The sequence below is a fragment of the Candoia aspera genome, chromosome 4, assembly GCF_035149785.1.
Source record: "Candoia aspera isolate rCanAsp1 chromosome 4, rCanAsp1.hap2, whole genome shotgun sequence".
NCBI classification, from domain to species: Eukaryota; Metazoa; Chordata; class Lepidosauria; order Squamata; family Boidae; genus Candoia; species Candoia aspera.
The window spans coordinates 110288128-110309234 of record NC_086156.1 but is presented as its reverse complement, the minus strand read 5'-3'; the positions used below and the strand labels follow the sequence as shown (position 1 = coordinate 110309234).

The 21107-nt window shown below is 45.7% G+C and overlaps 1 protein-coding gene across 1 annotated transcript in view; it reads right to left on the bottom strand.

Moving 5' to 3' along the window:
- Nucleotides 1–21107, bottom strand: part of LOC134495838 (vigilin-like) — a 61808-nt gene that overhangs the window by 15633 nt on the left and 25068 nt on the right. The window contains exons 2-16 of the mRNA XM_063301505.1: nt 17556–17635; nt 17106–17218; nt 15785–15933; nt 14006–14221; nt 13203–13409; nt 12647–12862; nt 9654–9860; nt 8562–8669; nt 8042–8146; nt 7246–7324; nt 6241–6380; nt 5961–6065; nt 4849–4962; nt 4311–4397; nt 3666–3797 (exon numbers count right to left, since the gene is read on the bottom strand). Of these exons, the coding sequence (XP_063157575.1) occupies nt 3666–3797; nt 4311–4397; nt 4849–4962; nt 5961–6065; nt 6241–6380; nt 7246–7324; nt 8042–8146; nt 8562–8669; nt 9654–9860; nt 12647–12862; nt 13203–13409; nt 14006–14221; nt 15785–15933; nt 17106–17181 (1941 nt within the window). The 5' untranslated portion in view covers nt 17182–17218; nt 17556–17635. The remainder of the gene's footprint in view (nt 1–3665; nt 3798–4310; nt 4398–4848; nt 4963–5960; nt 6066–6240; nt 6381–7245; nt 7325–8041; nt 8147–8561; nt 8670–9653; nt 9861–12646; nt 12863–13202; nt 13410–14005; nt 14222–15784; nt 15934–17105; nt 17219–17555; nt 17636–21107) is intronic.

Genomic DNA, 21107 nt, shown 5'->3' with positions numbered 1-21107 from the left:
AAAGGACAACTTCTGGGGATCCCTTTAATGTGTAAATCCCGGCTTCCCACTCTGGGGGACGGTAGACTTATGTGTCCTTCAAGGGTGCTCCCCACAAAACTGAGGTTCTACTGCTTTTCTTGCCTTCAGCGGTTGTTTCCTTGGTGCCGGCTCAGGGGTAGACCTCCTTGAAGACATGCCGGAAGCTGCTTCCATTTGAGTTAACACCCGCTCCAGAGACATGACACGTTTTGCAGTATTGTCTCCATGGACGTTACTCAGGCTTTGATGGTTTGTATCCTCTCTGGGGTGATCTCTCATTCACTCTCTGAGTCGCGATGTCATGAGTACTGATGGCGAGCAGGAGGGGGCCCCTATCCAGGGGGGAAACGCATGCGTAGTACTGAGGAGTTAAGCAGCCATTCAAAGAGACACAGATCAGACCCGCCTTAACTTTTGGGGTTTATCTGTCTGGGTTTTTCCGCTTCTTCAGTTTGTTAGGATTTTCTGTCTTATGTAGCAGCAATAAACACTAGAGACCTATTCCTCGTCTCAGCGTGATTCCTGACTGTTAGGACACGCGGAGCCTGGCTCCTCGGTCCTTTGATTGCACCTCAGTTGATTGGCGAGGGGCAGGGGTGAGTTCGGTCCCTGTCCCATCTTGCCAGTCTCGTGGCCATCGTCGTTCATCACCCAGTGGTGTCCGCTCCACTTCCTTGAGGTCTGGGTGATGGACTGCTAGAGCCAGGACTCTTGTGCTCCCGATCCCCTGGTAACATTCCATGTAATTAGCTCTGTGTCTATCCCCACCACACAACTTCGGTTAGGTAAGGAGATTCCCACAGCTCCCTCTCTTTCCAAATCTCCATTCCATTCATCTCAGTTCTCTCTCCATCTGCTGCACTGGATCTTCAGATGTCGAATCTGCCATTTTGTAGCTGTTGAACTCTCTTCTGGGTATGAGCGTCTCCAGGTAGAGTTCAATAAAATTTGATTCGCAACTTTATGTGATGACTGCAACACTCTATTACCATTAAATCCAATTCATACGTAAATACAGTAGAAATCTTTTAATGGGAGCAGTATACAGCGTAATGAAAAAGTTGCAAATGGATATTCCCGCGCTTTGTCTAACTTAAACCGCCCGATGAGTACAAGATTCCCTTCCCTCTTTGGTATGCAGCCCTCCCTTCCCTCAGCGCAGGCCAGTCTCTTGCAGGTGTCTGCAACGGCTCAGCCAGTTGACCTTGGGCATGAAAGGTAGTCCAAACGTGAGGTCTTCTCACTCCTGCCTGTTCCCCCTCCCTTCTGCTGACTTGCAAGGGCTGCACATGTTAACTTCATTCATGTATGTGAGTCCAGTCAGATGTTCTGGGAACGCTTGATCGGGGAGCGTGACATACTTTTATTTTTAAAAAGTTGCAAGCATGGGACAGGTACTCGCTAATGATATTAAAAGGGACCAACATGACTTGCCATCTAGGATGGCAAGTTTGTAGATGAATTTCCATTTTAGAAGTGCATCATTTAATAGCATTTATTACAAGCCCAAATACACATCAAACTGGACAAGTGGTAGGGGTAATTCACCATCCTCGCGTTGTCTAGATAATTGTCAATCTAGAGTACACCACTTTGTGAAAGGCTGGAGAAATCCAATATAAAACATGTATTAATTTCAGGTTAACTATACTTACGAAGCCCACATATTTATACACAGAACTTTTCAGGCAAGGCAAATCAAGAAAGCTTATAATTATCCGTGGCCCTGTTCATATGAAAAGGCACTCCATAATATATCTTAATGGTGAATTAACACCTGGTGGTAAACTATTGATAAATCAGGGAGGCGGATGGCTAAGAGACAACATACAGCATCGTATTTTGTTAACTGCATCATTTGAAATAGGATCACAATTTGCTCCTCTCTATGGCTTGTTCAAACTTGGACAAGCCAGGACCCATGGTTTAGAAACATGCTAAACTAGGGGTGCTTCAGTTCTGTAGCACCCTACCTTGTGGCCTCAGAAGCCCCCCAAGATTGTGCCATTATCTTGGAAACCATTCCCAGATTACAATTCTACAGGTGAGTTTGTGCTGCATCTGAAAGAAACATGCAGCATGGTGCTGCATTTGGGTTTCTTTTAACATAAGGCTTTTATTTGATTTGCTGAATGAGGCCAGATTAGACAGAAATCACCGCAATTTTTCATTTTGATTTGAAATTCATATTATACTGGTTTTTCTTGTTGATTATTGAATAGCGACTTGAATATAATGTTGGGAAGTTTTAAACTGGTATATTTAAAAATGCACTGTTCATTTTTAAAACTTTTCTTGAAGTTTTTTTATTTAACTTTAGAATGTTTCTAAAACCCCTTTTGTTGTTTTTCTTACTTGCTTTTCTGTTTGTGTTTTTAGATATCAACTAAAATTAAACATTTTAAAAATAGTTGTACAACCAATGTTCCATGGCACAATGGCTGGTGGTTGCCATGGCTTTTGTCTGAATCTGGTTTTTGAGGGATGGGCGATTCTAAGGATGAGAATGGGAGTGCAAGGCAAAATACTTCACTTCCACTCTTCCCAAACCAAATTTTTTTAAAAAAAAAGGGGGGGGGGATTTTCTAGCCTCTCTTTCCTGCTAAGTGATATCAACATGTCACAGGAAAACTTCTTATGGACCACTGGGATGCTGAGTTGTAGCCTCTGACCCCAAAGGCCATTCACTCCCATGCTGATCAGACTGTGGTCAGAGTCCTCTATAACTCTTCTGCCATGCATAGATGCAGATGAACCCATTGGATGAAATTGCTGTAATGAATACTCACAGCTTCAGCAATTGCATCCCCAATCGGGATTTGCCTTAACCAGGGGAATCTGATTTAAGATCCTGAATAGTAAACAGATACTAAATTAGGGTTCTTCATTTGAGGGCCTAGCAACAAACTCTGGCTTAAAGCAGACAAAATGGAAGCTTCCGGAAACATGTCAATGAAACATACAAGCTTGATGCTTATGAAGAACATTAAACTGGTTGGGTGACTGAGATGTCCTGCGTTCCAGTGGTTGGAATCAACTGTAGCCTCAGTAAAGCTCTGAATCTCTCCTGGAAACCTGACCAAGTACGCTACGGACAAAATTATAATATTTGTTTAGGGGGAGAAATGAACTCCCTGGGCAACTGGAAAGCTTTTCACAGCATAATTTTAGTTAAAAAAAGTTTAAGTTGTCTAGAAGTACTTTATCAAATCTCCTTTTGTTTAGGTAGTGGGGAATTTGTAAAATCCACATCACAGGTTCTCTCCGTCAGTAGCAGCTAGCTGCAGGCCTCAAAAGGCCACCAGATCCTGTCAGAAGATCTCAACTGACTAGCAGTTTTGTGCAGGAGAAGGTTGTGATTCAGACAGCCCAGTCTTGAGCTATGTGAAGCTTTAAAAGCCCAGATGCCAATATTTAAAGAGGGCCTAAAACTGAACAAGGAGCTAGTGACACCTCCTGGCAGCAACACATTATGTTGAGGGCCCACCTAAGTGGATTGGATAGAGGCTCCAGGTGCTCTTCAAGGGCAGCCCCACATACACCTTGTTCCAGATTGCATCCTGAGTGGAAGGCATTGGGGTAGCTTCTTTCAGAGTGCTGAGAATGAGGAGGAGGAGGAGGAGGAAAATGGTTCACACACCCACCAGCTCTCTCTGGATGGCCAAGATACGATCCCGAGCATCCTCACAGTTGGCCTTCTTCCCAGTTATCAGGATCACTTCTGAATTGCTGTTTTCTGTAGGGAGGTCAATCTTGGTATTGGTTTCCTCTCGAATCTATTGTGAAGAGACAACATCAAACCCCAGAGCCTCAAGGCTAGACTACTGTAATGAGCTCTACAAGGAACTGCCCTCAGAGGTGATGGGTGGAGGTAGAAGTGAAGTGATAGGACTGTCTGCCAGGAACCTACTTGGACAACATATTCACAGTGGGTGTTGACTACCCCTATTTGGTGCCCACCAAACAGGAAGAATCTCAAAATCCCCAAATCCCAAATTGGCCTGGCCAAGGGTCAGTCTGCTTGGGAATCTCAACAGTTTTGGAGTCCAGTGTGACTTGGGAGCACTCTAGTGCGTATTAAACTGTGATGTAATGTGCTAGATTTGATATCCCTAGGCTTAAATCCTTGAAACACTGACCCTTTCCATAAAAAGGGATATGTACCACCACCAACTCGCATGTGCACATGTACACACACATGCACAGGGAGGTCAGACTACCAAAAGCCTCATTATGTAATATGCGAGGTGGGAAAAACCGATGTGTTGGGAAGGGGCTCACCCTTTTACCTTTTTGATATTGGTGCCTCCTTTCCCAATGATGTTCTTGTGGAATTGCTTGAAAATGGGAACCGGGATGGAAAAACTGTTTTCAATCTAAGGCACAGAGAGGGAGGGGAGTTAATCCAGAGAGATTTCATTTCCTGATCTATTAGCCTCCATTAATGTATCTTGGGCTTCTGGAAGTAAAGACAGGATGGACGGACCACGTCACAGGTGGCCTTGCAGCCCAGTCTCTGACTTGCTCAGACTCTGTAGCGTAGAGATGTGTTAGCCATATAACGTCACAGGATGACAGCTTCAGCACTGTATATCTCCTCATATTGCCATTGCCCACTTCTATCCCAACCATCGCAAGGAATGTAGGCCATGGTGGCTCACCACACCAAGCAGAATCATGAGAGCAGCAGCTATTCAAAAGACATTAGATGTTATCTCCTCTCTATGCCCCAGTGACCGAAAAGAGGAGGCAGTATCCTTTTCCCCAATGGCATGAAGGACTCCACTGTAGATTGGCTTCTCTGGAAACTCAGCCAGTGAGACTCACCAGCTCTGCAATGACTTTTTGGAGGTACTTGGCACACTTCTCCACTTCGTTTTTGGGCCCACGCAACTGTACAATGTCACTCTTCTGCGAAGGGTCAGGGAAATTGATGATTACCTGTAGGGTGGAGGGGCAGAACATGTAAAGTCTGAAAAGGTAGAGGGGTGGGCTCCCATATGTACAACCCCATTATTTAAGTCCTATTGCAAAGCAGAGACCTGGCAAGAATGTGGGTGATACAAAAATCTAGCCAAATTTACATTCACCTTGTTTTGAACCAATTTTTCTGCTTGAAGCCCTGTTCCTGTAAGTAGCACTGAGCTATATAAAGCATCTATTACTCATCTTCTCATTTGTAATATTTCAGTCAAGTATTGCCAACAGACTTTCAAACAGCTTTTATTAATTTGATGTGTACCTCCCCCCACCCTACTTCCCCTCTGGCAAGTTTTCAAAACAGCTAATTAAATTTAAGCAAAACAAAAACAGCATATAAACGTTAAATCAAAATTGGCACCAAGGCCATTTAACAATTAAAACCCTGAGAAATAGTTGCACCTTCAACACTTTTCTGAAGATCTTGTATCTTCCTTTTAAAAAGCCAGAGACTCACAGAAAAACACATTCTGCATTAAATGTATTTGCTTGAACATGAAGCAATAGATACCTTTATCTAACAACCTTTGCAGATAATACAACAAAACTGTAAAGAAGACAAAGTTGTTCAGTTTCAGTTTCAGTCCAGTCTTTGGGTTTAAAGGGTGTCCAGTGCTAAACAGAGAAAGTGTAATCTCAGGATTAAGGTGGGTTCAAGTCTTTATGCAGCTATAGACCTTACTTAGCTCAATCTACTCAGAGGGCTGCTGCAATGGGAATAAAACGAGGAGAGACTTGTACATATGCCTTCTCAAGTGTCACAGAAAAAGGATGAGATAGAAAAGCAATGAAATTAAAATATAAAATAAAACACATAATTTAAACTAAACTAAGGCACTAAGACTCAAAGCTACCCAGAATCACAAAACGAATGGTTATATTTTGCCGGCAACCTGGAAATACTTTTGCAAAATGCCAAGCCAAGCTTCAGCCGAACGTGCTTCGGGGGAACTCCTTACTTCTGGGAACTTGTCCCGGACCTCCTTGATTTTCTCGCCCTTCTGCCCAATGATTGTCCGGTGAAAGCGCTGTTCAATTATCAGGTCCTTGGTGCGTTCATTTTCCTAGGAGAAGGAAAATGAAATTCGTGAGAGGCTTTGCACCCTGTCCCAAACCAACAAATTGTGTGTGTGCTGGGGCAGACGAGTTCTGGACAGGGGCAAAATATCCCTCCCCTGAGGACTTCTAGCAAATACACAGGGAGACACCTGATGCAGTCAAGGCACTGTCTGTCCTTACCATCCGAGCGGCCATTTCCAGGAGCTCCTTACGAGCCAGCTGAACCCCTTGAGGGTCTCCCTCTATCCGGATCAGGTTGCTCTTCTCACTGTCAGGAGGAATGCGGACAGAGACTTTGTGCTGTTCCTTGATGCGGTTGACTGCGGAGGAAGTACAGAAAAGAAAGCATCAGATGCGAGTCCTCTTCTCCCTGAGGAGGGCTGCTATCTCCCCGCTCTCCAGCAAAGTGTGATGGTGAAACACCAAGGAATGGAGGAACCTGGGTTTCCATTTCTAGCTAGCCACAAAACTCCCCAGGGGATCATAAATTCAGGTGTTCTCTAATTTTGCTGTGACCCCCCTAAAACTATAAATGAATTTGTGTGGCCCCTATGAATAAAACCAACAGATTCTGAAGGATTAGAGTTGAGCAAGAAATAAACACACTTCTTACTTTGAATAGTTTAAATTTTAATGTAATGCATCAGAGGGGGCCTTGGACTTTTGTGCTATCAGAAAGGGAACAAGGCCCAGAGCTCTCACTGTCTGGGAGAGGATGATCAGGTTTTTTTTTTTAAATGTGCCCACCCGCCCCTTCAAGTTGCCTGGGAGCCCCTGAGGACCCCTGAGCTAATCCCTCTGCCAAGCTAACCTGTGTTGCAGGGTTGAGGCAAGATCAACTTATTTTGTGGGGCTATAAAGGGGATAGGGAAACCGCTGCCCACAGCCCTAAGCCAAGTCACATACGCAAGAGTCAGAGTCCCCATAGAAAAAATTGCTACCCAGCATGGAATGGGAAGAGGGCTGGCTGGTTAATCTCTTTGAGTTGGCAGAAGAAGAGGGAGCTGGCTTCCACCACCTACTGGCCATCCTGGCAAATGTTAGCAGAAAAGACTTAGGGGCTATTTAGAGCTGTGCGTATTCTTCCACTTTACAGAGATTGGCAGGAAATTAATGCGACCTCAACCACTTCAAATCCTTCAGGGTTCTCCCCCCCGCCCCAGATTTCTGATCAGCCTGACTCACTGTTGGCTCCATTTTTCCCAATCAGATGACGATGAAACCTCTGGTCAATAAGCACTTCGGTGTAGTCCATTCGTCTGAGCTGCAGAAGAGGACGGGGTGGTGAGGCACAAGACTTGCAAGACAAAAATGGAGCCTTTCATCTCAAGACAGCAGGAGTCACTCTCGTGCACCAGCAATTGCACTAATGTAAGACTGAATAGGCCTCGCACACTCACCTCTCACTTATCCTAGCAACAGCAAAGATATTCTTAGGTTCTTTTGAAAAATGCTTCTTAATGGATTTTCAGGGTTCACGGGTTTGGAATGGGTGTGTGAACTGGAGTCTGCTTGTTCCCCCGATACAATTTTGGTGATGTTTTCCAAGATGTCCCCACCGCTGGAAAACCCAGCGCCCTTTTTGGCAACATGGCAAAAGCTGGGGCCAAGCGCCGGGACAGTTGGGGGAGATAACCTGCAGTCTTCCAGCTTCCTATTTGGAACCCCGCTGAATAGGCAGGGCTCCAATTTTTGGATTACTCTTTTTGCATATTTGAGGAAGTTTTAAGAGACGAAATAGCACCTGAAGAAAGTCAATATGGGTGCTTTAAGTACCCCCTTCTGCTTTTTTGAATGGGTTAAACAGTTCTGCACCATCTCTCCAATGGGTGACACTCATAATATCACTGGCCACAATTCATACTACTGCCAAGCAGGAAACAGATGAATTGCTGCCCCAGGCCTGAAAGGGGTGTTCTTCCCTGCTATAGTGAGGGACAAAGAGAGAGAAAGTACATCTAAGATTCACAGGAGGGCTCACCAGGTCCCGAACAATCTCCTGAATCTGGGTTTGAGCCAGTTCCACCTCCTCAGTGGGTCCTTCCAGAGTGATCTTCTCATCGCCATCCGTGAATTCAATGTGAACCTAAAAAAAGGCAAGTAGTGTGTGTCTGCCATCAAAAAGGGTTGCATGTGTCTTCCAACAGATCTGATAAAGCATTCTTTAGTTTATATGGGGAGGTGCAAGAGAGGGCCCTTGCAGCAGGCCCTAAGCCACCATTCTCTTTTGGTAACTAAAAACTATTTCCAAACAAGATATGTGCAGGCAACTCATCTAGTAAAACTGTATGGACTTGAAACTGGTAGGTTGATATTCAAGGTGCTCCAGCAATCCATTAAGGGAAGGCAAAGAGACACACTGGACTATTCAAATTTAGTGCCTGCTTTTCCAATATCCTCAAGGGACAGGCATGTTTTTTTCAAACAATATTTCATGCATTAAACCAGAAATTTTACTCTGGCTATTTTATTTATAGCCTTGTTATTTTAGGAATACTTGCCTTAGGGAGTTGCTGGGTAATCCTGCCAATATTCTGTCCTTTCTTCCCAATTATAAAACGATGTAACCAGGCTGGGGCCATTACTTCAGCTACCATCACGCTCTTCGCCTAGGGAGCAGGGACAGGAGGGCAAGAAGAGTTTAGGGGTTCATTCACAAGAGTGGCTTTGAAAACCTGGCTACAGACAGGTTTTTGGTTCGAGTGTGCTCCCCAGATATCAATGCTGGCACATCTCTATACCAGCAAGTGTTTTTAGTGCTGCAATATCTGCATTCTGCCTCTAGGTGCTGTTATAGTATCATTCCAGGATTTACACTCATGTTTGTTTATTTTTTTAAATCAGATTTGCAAGCCACCCGACTCCATTAAGCCACAGTTGGGTAATCTTCAGCCTCTGGGATTCACACGGCCATTGAATCCCCATTTTGTGCTGCTCAAACCCATCCAATTTTGCTGAAAACTAACCTTTCTTCCATTCTGAGTTAGGAAACAAATGAAAGAAGTATTTTAAGTCCAAGAATGTCATAGTTAAAAATGGGGGGGGGGGAAATCTCCAAAGCCCAACAGTTTCCTTAGGTAAAGCCCCCCCCCCCGCCCATTTTTAATCCCACTTTTGGCCATCCAAAGTTTGCCCACCTCTACTCTGTCAGTTTGTTTAAACATGGTTTCTTGAAAAAACCCAGTTTACTACGTTCACAAGCACACCGCATCCTGTTCATGGTTTACAATGGCCAAATTCACACAAAACGCTAACCTAAACAAAATGGAACCCGCTTGATCTAATACAACAGTTTATTTTAAACGAAACAGCAGGCATGGAATCAAAAGAAAAAAGAGGAAACACACATACACAGAGAGAGAGGAATACCTTCTGCACAGACGCAACATTTTTGCCTAGCTGGTCTTTAAAGCCTGCGTGCATCTTGTCTGTTTTCAATTAACTTACACAAAATCTAGGGGAAAGCTGGGTTTATTTTATTGACTTCAGCTCCACAGCCAAGGTGCCTGGCTACTAACGATGCTGCTGTTCTGGTCCTATGTCAAGGGTCCCACAGCTGACTAGGCCTCGATGCGACTGTGGCAGCGCCTGACCTTGGCATAGACCTGAGTTAGGGCTGGTCCCAGCTTGTCCGGCTCCCCACGCAGAATGATGGTCTCTGAGCTGCTTTCAAGGGGTGGCATCTCCACCGAGACCCCGGTGGTGTCTAGGATTTCTTGCAAGGTGTTTCCTTTCGGGCCAATGATGTACTTGTGCTGGGACTTCTTTACCTCCACAGAGATGGTGGTGGTCTTGCGCTTCTGAAAGACAGCAGGAGGCAGCTTCAAACCAAGAAAGGATGCAAAGCCATCCTAAGCGGGAGCCTCCCAACAATCCTGTGGGAAGGAGAGATGACGCTTCACCTTTTCCTCAGGCTTGATGCTTACCCATCTCACATACTCTGGCGCAACATCAGCGCTGAGACGGCGTGGTTTAAACGATCCTATTAAGCAAGATATGGTCCATAATAAAGATGCCCCTGATCAAATAGAGGAAGCTTTTTTTTTAAAGTGCACAGAGTAGGCAGCTCACAGTAGGTGGCAGCCCTGAGCCAGCTGTAATGGGATGTGGAAATGACCTTGGGAGCCAGGGGAAAGATCCACAGCCAGGGGAATGGTCAGGTAAGAGGCAGCTTAGCCAGCAGAAGGAATGGGGCATGGCAAACATCTCAGAAGGGACCCTCCCTAGTTTCTTGGGCTGCAAGGGTGATGGGGGAGAAGTGCACTTTCAGACTTGCAAGGTTCCATTAAGGTCACCTTACAATAAAGTAGAATTAGTTGTGCTTCCTGTCTGGACCTCCTCGCAAGGCTGACCCCAGCTGATCTCAAGCAGCAGTATCAGACCCAAGACTTGAACAGCACTGGGAAGTTAAAAACAACAACAACAACAACACAAAAGACAACAGTTGCAAAACCAGTTCTTATTGCCGCCCAGAAATACTATATGGACACATCCGTGTAGCCTCCAAGTGCTGCACTCAGGCTGAAAGAGACTTAGGATCTGTGTGAGAAATATTCGCTGTTTCTTCTCATACAGGAGGGAGGGTTAGTATCTGCTGAAATACGCATCTACATCAAAGTCCCTGTATTTTTTCCCCTTCTCTTAGAACTGTAATTTTCTCATTTTCTCTACTGAGAATCACTCGGGTGACAGAGATAAAAAGACAGACATGGTAATTGCTGTGAAACTGCCTGCGTAGAGGAATTGCTGGGTTTTCTGTTCAGCTACAGGCGGCAAATATGTGAAGACTGATGATCGTAAGAAGGTAAAGGGTGGTTTCTGTCATGAGTGAGGATGGCCAGCAGGGGGCTCCCACCCAGACGGTCAAGCGCATGCGTAGCACTGAGGAACTGGTCAGCCATTCAAAGAGACACAGATCGGGACCGCCTTAACCCTTGGGGTTTATATGTCTGGGTTTTTCCCACGCTTCTTCAGTTTGTTAGGATTCTTGTTAAGTACTAGTAATAAATATTAGAGACCAAGTCCTCGCCTCAGTGTGTTTCCTGGTAATCAGGACAGTTTCTGCACAAACAAATCCTTGTTAATTGATCGTGTTTCCCATGGATGGGCAAACCATCACCTCTAAGCCTCTTCTGAGCGGGCACTCAAATGTCCCCTATAAAGCACACAAGCGAACCTATTGTATTAATATCTTTTAAAACCCCTAGACAATAAGAAGAGGAGCCTCGTGTGGCGCAAAAGTGGAAGGCGGCAGTATTTCAACCAAAACTCTCCCCACAACCCGAGTTCGATCCCAGCAGAAGCTGGATTCTCTCTCGGGTAGCCGGCTCAGGTCGACTCAGCCTTCCATCCCTCCGAGGTTGGTAAATGAGCACCCAGCTTGCTGGGGAAGGTGGCGACTGGGGAAGGCTGTCATGAGCACTGATGGCGAGCAGGAAGGGGCCCCTATCCAGGGGGGAAAACGCATGCGTAGTAGTGAGGAGTTGAGCAGCCATTCAAAGAGACACAGAACAGACCCGCCTTGACTTTTGGGGTTTATCTGTATGGGTTTTCCCACGCTTCTTCAGTTTGTTAGGATTTTCTGTCTAATGTAGCAGTCATAAAACACTAGAGACTTATTCCTCGTCTCAGCATGGTTCCTGACTGTTAGGACAAAGGCAATGGCAAACCAGCCCACTCTATAGTGTGCCAAGAAAACGTCGCGAAACAGCATCCCCAGAAAGAATCAGACATGACTCGGTGCTTGCACAGGGGACCTTTCACCTTTCAAGACAAGAAGAAAGGGGGTTGAAATTTCACCTCCTCCAGAGCCATCTCCACGTCACCGTCATAGTTTCACAGTCCCTGATGGCCATAAAAGTTGAAGAAAAATGCAGCTTCAAAGGATATATTAGGCCCCTTGTATACAACCAAAGGCTTTTGCAAACTTCATAGCCTTCACACAATCCCATCCTCCCCCAGTTTGCCCTGGGATTGTTAGCCATTTCTCTATTCAGACATCCAAAATCCTGCTCCGCAAAAACACAGATGGGGTTATATAACGCGTGGCAAGGCTGTAGAATATTAAAGGATCTGGGAATATTCAGCCTGAAAAGACAACTTGAAGAGGCTATGACAGAACTGCCCGAAGGGACATCATATGGAAAAAGTCAAGGTTTGTTCTCTATCCCACCCCCAGAATACAAGACATGGAATAATGGATTTAAGTTCCCAGAAAGCAAATTCTCATTAAACGTCGGAAGAAAGTTCCTACGGTAACGATAGAGCATTTTGAGAGAGGAACCAAAGTGGTGGGCTGTACTTGACATGTCTCCATCTATCCAGGATATTTTGTTAGCCCCTTCCAACTCTAGGACTTTATGGAGTCATACCCAAGAAAGCTGAGACTTTTTGCTCCCAATCCTAACCACTCTGGCTCTGGGAAGGGATGGGAACTGAGATCACTGGCAGAGGACATGCTCTGCGTGCAGAAGACAGTAGCTTGAAAGAGGAGATAGGAAAGAAAACTGCTGCCAAACCAGAATAAGGAATATGGCAACAGATATCCCAACAGACTAGACCCCTGAGGGACCTCTCAAACACCTACCTTGTCCTCATAGATCTTGCGGATACGCAGGAGAGCCTGGGAGACGGGTTCCTTCTCCCCAGTAATGATGATCTCATCCTTGCTGACGCTGGGCGGGGGGATGTTGATGCGTGCCCCTGTTTCCTGCATGATCTCCTGGACTGTTTTGTTGAAGGCCCCAGCAATGAATGGGTGGAAGACCTTCTCCAGGTTCAAGCGCTCCACTGCTCGCTTGTCCTAAAACACAGCTGATTTATTTTCACTGCAAGACTCCTAAGAAAAAAGGCAGCAGCTCTTCCCCATGAAATCAAGAAGAAACTAATGCGTAAGAGCCCTTCCTCACCTTTCAGGAAAAAAAATGCATACACAAGTACTCGGTAAAGTTGCATTTTGTTAGCTATATGGTAAAATTAAGAGCAATCCATGCCACTTGTCTCCTGGAATCCCTGCTTATCATTTTAGAATCAAGGTGTTGCAGCTTCAACTGCAGAAGGTGCTAAAAATAATCTTCTGCAAACTTCATGCCTTCCTCCACCCGGTCGCCTTTGGAGGGAAGGAGGGGTGCCCAGCCACTCACCTGCTCTGCTGAGATGAGCAAGATCTCATGACGTGCTTTCTCGATGCCTTCTTTGGTGCCTGTGATCTTGATCTGGCTGCTGGGGTCTTCAGGCCGTGGGATGTTGATCTTGGTGGCGGTCTTTAGCTCAAGCTCCTGCAGTTTCTCGCCGTTCTTGCCAATCACGAAGCGGTGGTGTTCTTTGGGGATTGTGACAGTAGCTGAAGCCTGTGGAAACAGGAGGATTAGGGCGATTGAAGCATCTGATTGGCAGATCTGCTAGCAGCCCTAGAAAAGCAGGGGAAGGGCAGGAGTTTACACAGCAGTGTTGTGTTTACAAGTCCAAGCCTTGCCTATAGCAACTGTCTTGGAGAAAATATTTGGCCCAACGGGGGAGGACACGGGCTGTATGCAGAAAGTCTAAAGATCAACTCTGGATAAACTTGGAGAAGACCCGTCTGTAACTGTGGAGAGTCACTGCCAGCATAGACTAAGGACAGGCAACATCACACCTTCCAGATGGTGTAAGACTACAGAATGCTGGCTAGCCTGATGAGAAACATTCAACATCTGAAGGCCGCAGATTGCTCGTATGTGCTGTAACAATACTGAGCTTACAGGCCAATGGCAGGACTCTGTTGATGGCAGCTTTCTACAAAAGATCTGATTTGCTGCCAGTTCTCAAAGGACAACTACAAGGTCAGTGTGCCACCCTGGGAACACCTAAATAATGGTGATGGTAACGGTTTAAGGGCTGCTTGGCAGCACGGGATGGCGAAAAACAGCCAAAATGGCGCTGTGGGGCAGGAGAGCTTGATGCGTACCTGGGTCTGAAGCCGAGCAACAATTTCCTTCCGTGCTTTCATTACAGAGTCCAGTTTGCCAGTCACCATGATGGACAGGCCCTGGTCTTTGGCCAAGGAAAGCTCAATATGAGCCCCCGTCTTCTGCATAATGTCCACACATACTTTGGCCTCATCGCCTTCTCCAAACTGGCTGTTGTCCTTGTAGCGTCGCTCTTCCAGAGGAACATGAAACACCTGACACGAAGGACCAGCCATTATGTCTACATGCTACAACATTTCCACCCAAGAACAGGCCTTGCTGGATCATGCCAAAGGAACCGGTCCAAAACACAATCCTCTTTCCCAGAGTGGTCATCAAGCATTTCTCCGAAGACTATTTATGGGGCATAAAAGCAGAAACTATTCCCCAACTGACTTGCAGAATCTACTATTAGGAAGCAGCTAAATAGAGGGCTCCATTTAGCTATCATGACCAGATCTATCCTTCATGAATTAATCTAGTTCTCTCTCAAAGCACCATCATCTGACAATAAAGAATTCCCTAAACGAGCAAAAGGACGCATGCCTGTTCCGCATCTATTATGACCTAACACCACGAGGTGAATCAGCATTGCAGTACCAAGGAAAAAATTTCTCATCCATTAACCTCCAGGTTATGGATACCTTCATTCAAATCTGTCACAGCCCACCTCGGACATCTTGCTTTTTTCTGAACTAAAAAGTTCCAAAGCTGGAGGACAAGCAACACTTTTATGATTTCCCCTCCACCCTGGAATATTTTCGTGCCTTCAAGAGCTATAGTAGATGTGGTAGGTGACACCATGACACCATTGGAATGGACAGAGGCTAAATATTCACCTAATTCTGGGGGGATGTGGTGGCCAAAGACTCTCATTTTGACCCTTAAAACCATACAAAGTAAAGGAATTTTGAAAGGTGAAACAGGTGCTCGCTGATTACTTTGCCTAATGGCCTCCCAAATGGGAGGAACTCTGAGAGTCTTCTGGGGACCTCGAAAGTGATACTGGGGGTCACGCAGGACCTAAAGATTGTCCATGGGCAATGGCCATGTTGAGGCACAAGTGTAAGCCAGGAATCAATACGAATGACCAGCATGTCAACATCCTTAATCCTTTCGATCGCATCAGCAGATGAATGGCCATTGTCTTCCACCCTTCCAATCACTGAACCGACATGATGTGACCCTCAAATGCACCCAACTGGTTACAACCAGCAAGATGCAAAGAGCTATTCTGCCCCCCACCGATATTCCTATCTCTTTCTGAGTATAATTCAATACAGAGATTTTGAATGAGAGGAGGTAGTATTGCAATTCTGTCTTTTCATTTCCACAACTTATAATTAATTTTCTAGACCAGTGGTTCTTAAACTGACCCAATTACCTCTTTTCCTAGTCTCCAACAATGCCATTAACCCCCTTTGCCCCTCCCCCCAAACCTGACTCTCATTTCACACAAGCATCTCGGCAGTGGCAGTCCCTAACTGGACTGATTCTTAAACAAGCAATTACAAATATATATGGGTATGCCCCAGTTACCCCCAGTTTAAGACCCACTGTTCTAGACCACCTTTATCCAGCTTGGGTGCCCTTTAGGTGTGTGAACCAACTCCCAGAATTCTCAACAATGGTTATGCTGCCCGGGGAATTCTGGGTATGGAAGTTGACCCACTTGGAAGCAACCAGATTGGCAAAGTTTCTTTTCAACCCACCCATTCCTTTTCCCTGGAAGATCACACCACATTGGGCACTGCACCCACCACCCTCCGTGGACCCACCTGGGTGATGACAGAGGATTTGATAGGCCGAATTTTGTTCCATACTCCTGTGAACTCACTGGATTTTTCTACTGGGGCCCCCTTTTCCGGGAGCGGTGGGAAAGCTTCCAAGTAGGTAGGGATGTAGGCCTCATCTTCTGGGACACCACCTGCTCAGAGCAAGAGAGGAGAAGGAGTGCAGACACACAAGGAAACAAATATCTGGTCAAAAGAGGACCGCACAGCAAATACAGAAAGAGAGAAGTTAAAGGTAACATCTCCTTTGAAAGGGGTCCAAGTACTACAAGGCCAAGTCCAGGCCATTTTCTTAGCAACCATATGGAAGTGCTTGGCCATTCTGTTCTCCTGGGATGTTGTTTTAACTTCCCAGTCCAGCCTTACAGGCCTATGATTTCCTAGAGATCTCCAACCCCAAAACTAACCAGATCCAACCTCCTTAGCTTTTTGAGATCAAATAATGTCCAAACGCTGAGCAGCTTTAGCCTACTGATGCTCACATTTGATTTTGGTTATGCTATTGTTCTTGTATCTGACAACAGGGAGTTACTCTTTATAGAGGGGTGCGGGGAAGAGGGTTTAGGATCTGTTTCTTTTGGGTTCATTTGTTTTATTTTTACTAGAATGGCAAGGGCCGCCTCCGCTAGGTACAAAAATATGGGGCACAGATGCGTGTAGGGATGATGTGACATACAGATGCGCCAACCCGTCGTTAAGTTACTAGCAGTTAAAGATTCTCACCCAAGGTGGTAAAAAGGGCCAAAACCAACAGAAGAACAGATTTCAAGACTACCTGTTTTACAATCAAGGGACACACCCTTAAGACCGAGAGACAAAAGCTTGGGGGCCCTTTAGGTCAAAAGTCAAATGCTGCAGCAGTGGTGCAGGATATGGGTAACCACAGAAGGTCTGGGTAACTATAAACCTAAAGGCTTGGTGCTATGGTGTCCTTTTGAAATTAAAAACAAATCACTTTAAGCTGACCAACAGAACAACTTGGAATGTCACAATATTCTCCTACTGGTTTCTGACGGCTGATGGTTCTAACTTATAGCCAATTTTTTGCACGGAGACTACTGTACATCGGTTCTCTCCCACTGGGTGGCAAAGGATGTGGCAGCTTGGAATTCTGGGAGCTGTAGGCCAAAAAACTGGCGATGGCTGCTGGTGTCATCATTCAGGGTCTCTTGCTAAACTACAGCCAATCTTCCAAATAGCTCAGCAACTCAACGCCGCTTTTCCAAACGTTTCCAAACATGCCTCTCATTTGCTGCGAGCAACGTTCTTCCAGCCCCAGCATCCTCCACAGGCGAGCCCGTCTCACCTCGTGCTTCTTCATCCCTCAGGCCGCTGCGGTGCTCAGCAAAGCTCTCGGGTGTTAACACTGCTACCGAACTCATTGTTTCAAACCCAGATTTGCACGTTTCCGATATTCCACTAGGGAGGGGGAGAGAGAGAGAAAAAAGTACCTGTTTGTCAGAGCTGGCCAAACCACTTTGGAAGTCGCCTGGGCATCATTTAGCCCTAAGCGTGGCCGGCATTTACTCACCAGATGCCAGCTCAGCTCTGCCAAAAGGTCAGCACGGATGCGTCCTAACTCCAAGCATGTTATTCCGCCCTGCTAATGCTATGTTTTTACAGTGAGCGGCCAAGGTGCAGAGATCACATTGATTTATTCATCAGATTTATACCCTGCCACAATCATCAACAACTTTCAGATCATACACTGCCCGCCCCAACTCGTTGCAAAGCATGACTTGCTTCTTTTGCTCACCTGCAAAATGGTCAAATGCCGGAAAGGTCCGTCCGAAGCAAGGCTACCTGTGGCGCTTCAGCGTGACAGCAGCTTTGGTCCTGCCAGGAGGATTGAATACCACCATCTTAGGATGAAACATGCCCCAACCCAGTGGAAGAGTCCCCCACCCCCTAATAGAGACATGCCCAGGTAAACAGAATAGCAATGGAAGACTATTTAATAGTTATGGGAGTGGATCATCTATTCCTCCCCAAGGAGAATTTATTTTGCTCTATGACATCCCCCTGCTGCCTTGGGGCTCCCTCCACCTACAGGAATTCAGTGGGGAGGCTGGAGGAAACTACCAGGCAGTTAGGATTCTAGTCCTCATGACCAGAAGAAAATGAAACTACAATACAATCTAAAAATCACACTTCCTGGAAAATAAACAATTTCTCTGGGATGGATAGAACCATTAAATTGAGCTGTGATGCTGTGAGGCCACACCATGCTAAGGGAAATCACTGAGCGAAGGAGCTAACAGCCACTGTAAAATGAAGTGTGACTTCCGGATCTTTTTGGGCACAACCGGAACTGTTTATCACTAGAGTGGTGAAGTAGCTCCTGGAATCCAAAGCTGAGTGCCAAGATTGACAGCTGCAGTTACGAGACTCCAACAGGCAAACAGCTATACTTTCCACGATGCCACAGCTGCAGACGGAGGCATCACAGGTTTCCTGGAACTAGTGCTGTGCAGATGTACTGGGATTCAACTCCCAGAATTCCCCAACAGCATACAGGTAGTCTCACTTAACAACCATTTGTTTAGTGACGGTTCGGACTTACAACGGTGCTGACAAAAACTGACTAACTGGTACTCATACTTACAACCACTGCAGCGTCCCCACAGTCATGTGATCACGATTGGGACGCTTGGCAACCAGTTTGCATTTATGACCGTTGCAGCATCCCGTGATTGCTATTTTCGACCTTACTGGCCGGCTTCTGGCAAGCAAAATTAAAGGGGAACCACATGATTCACTTAATGACCACATGGTTTGCTTAAACCCCGTGGTGATTCGCTTAACAACTGCCAGAAAAAGGTCATAAAAATAGGTCAGATTCACGTAATGACCACTTTGCTTAGCAACTGAAATTCCAGTCCCAATTGTGGTCATTAAGTGAGGGCTATCTGTAGCCCAAAACCTGCGTGGCCAACGTACTCAGAGCGAGCCCATTTGGGGAACACTAGCAATATTCCCCTTCAGCAAAGGATCGTTACCTTGTCGTGGTGCTGGAGCTTGAGCACCTAAATGATGCCATGAGCTAAACCGTGAAGGTCATGACAGAGAGGTCAGACTAAATGCAATCCCTGGGGAAGGTAATGGCAACCCACTCCAGTATTCTTGCCGTGAAAACTGAATGGATCAGTACAACCAGGGATATGTCGGTATACCATCGGAAGGTGAGACCCCCAGGTCGGAAGATGGTCAAAATGCTACTGGGGAGGAACAGAGGATGAGCTCAACTAGCCCCAGACGTGATGACGCAGCTAGCTCAAAGCCGAAAGGACGGCTAGCAGCCGACGGTGCTGGTGGTGAACGGCGAATCCGATGTTCTAAGGATCAACACACCATTGGATCCTGGAATGTAAGATCTATGAGCCAGGGCAAATTGGATGTGGTTATTGGTGAGATGTCAAGATTAAAGATAGACATTTTGGGCGACAGTGAACTGAAATGGACTGGAATGGGCCACTTCACATCAAATGACCACCAGATCTACTACTGCGGACAAGAGGACCACAGAAGAAATGGAGTAGCCTTCATAATTAATAGTCAAGTGGCTAAAGCAGTGCTTGGATACAATCCAAACAAACGATAGAATGATCTCAATTTGAATTCAGGGCAAGCCATCTAACATCACGGTGATCCAAATATACGCCCCAACCACAGATGCTGAAGAAGCTGAAGTACAGCAGTTCTATGAGGATCTGCAGCACCTACTGGACAACACGCCTAAAAGAGATGTTATTTTCATCACGGGAGACTGGAATGCTAAGGTGGGCAGTCAAATGACACCTGGAATTACAGGTAAGCATGGCCTGGGAGAACAAAACGAAGCAGGACATAGGCTGATAGAATTTTGCCAAGACAACTCACTCAGCATAACAAACACTCTCTTCCAACAACCTAAGAGACGGCTTTATGCATGGACTTCACCAGATGGACAACACCGAAATCAGATTGACTACATCCTTTGCAGCCAAAGGTGGCAGACATCTATACAGTCGGTAAAAACAAGACCTGGAGCTGACTGTAGTTCCGATCACGAACTTCTTATTGCACAATTTAGGATCAGACTAAAGAGATTAGGGAAGACCCACAGATCAGCTAGATATGAGCTCACTAATATTCCTAAGTAATATGCAGTTGAGGCGAAGAATAGATTTAAGGGACTGGACTTAGTAGATAGGGTCCTGGAAGAACTATGGACAGAAGTTCGCAACGTTCTTCAGGAGGCGGCAACAAAATACATCCCAAAGAAAGAGAAAACCAAGAAGGCAAAATGGCTGTCTGCTGAGACACTAGAAGTAGCCCAAGAAAGAAGGAAAGCAAAAGGCAACAGTGATAGGGGGAGATATGCCCAATTAAATGCAAAATTCCAGAGGTTAGCCAGAAGAGATAAGGAATTATTTTTAAACAAGCAATGCGCGGAAGTGGAAGATGACAATAGAATAGGAAGGACAAGAGACCTCTTCCAGAGAATTAGAAACATTGGAGGTAAATTCCAGGCCAAAATGGGTATGATCAAAAACAAAGATGGCAAGGACCTAACAGAAGAAGAAGAGATCAAGAAAAGGTGGCAAGAATATACGGAAGACCTGTATAGGAAGGATAACAATATCGGGGATAGCTTTGACGGTGTGGTCAGTGAGCTAGAGCCAGACATCCTGAAGAGTGAGGTTCAATGGGCCTTAAGAAGCATTGCTAATAACAAGGCAGCAGGAGATGACGGCATCCCAGCTGAACTGTTCAAAATCTTGCGAGATGATGCTGTCAAGGTAATGCATGCTATATGCCAGCAAATTTGGAAAACAGAAGAATGGCCATCAGATTGGAAAAAATCAATTTATATCCCCATACCAAAAAAGGGAAACACTAAAGAATGTTCAAACTATCGAACAGTGGCACTCATTTCACATGCCAGTTAGGTAATGCTCAAGATCCTGCAAGGTAGACTTCAGCAATTCATGGAGCGAGAATTGCCAGATGTACAAGCTGGGTTTAGAAAAGGCAGAGGAACTAGGGATCAAATTGCCAATATCCGCTGGATAATGGAAAAAGCCAGGCAGTTTCAGAAAAACATCTATTTCTGTTTTATTGACTATTCTAAAGCCTTTGACTGTGTGGACTATAACAAATTGTGGCAAGTTCTTAGCGGTATGGGGATACCAAGTCATCTTGTCTGCCTCCTGAAGAATCTGTATAACGACCAAGTAGCAACAGTAGGAACAGACCACGGAACAACGGACTGGTTTAAGATTGGGAAAGGAGTACGGCAGGGCTGTATACTCTCACCCTACCTATT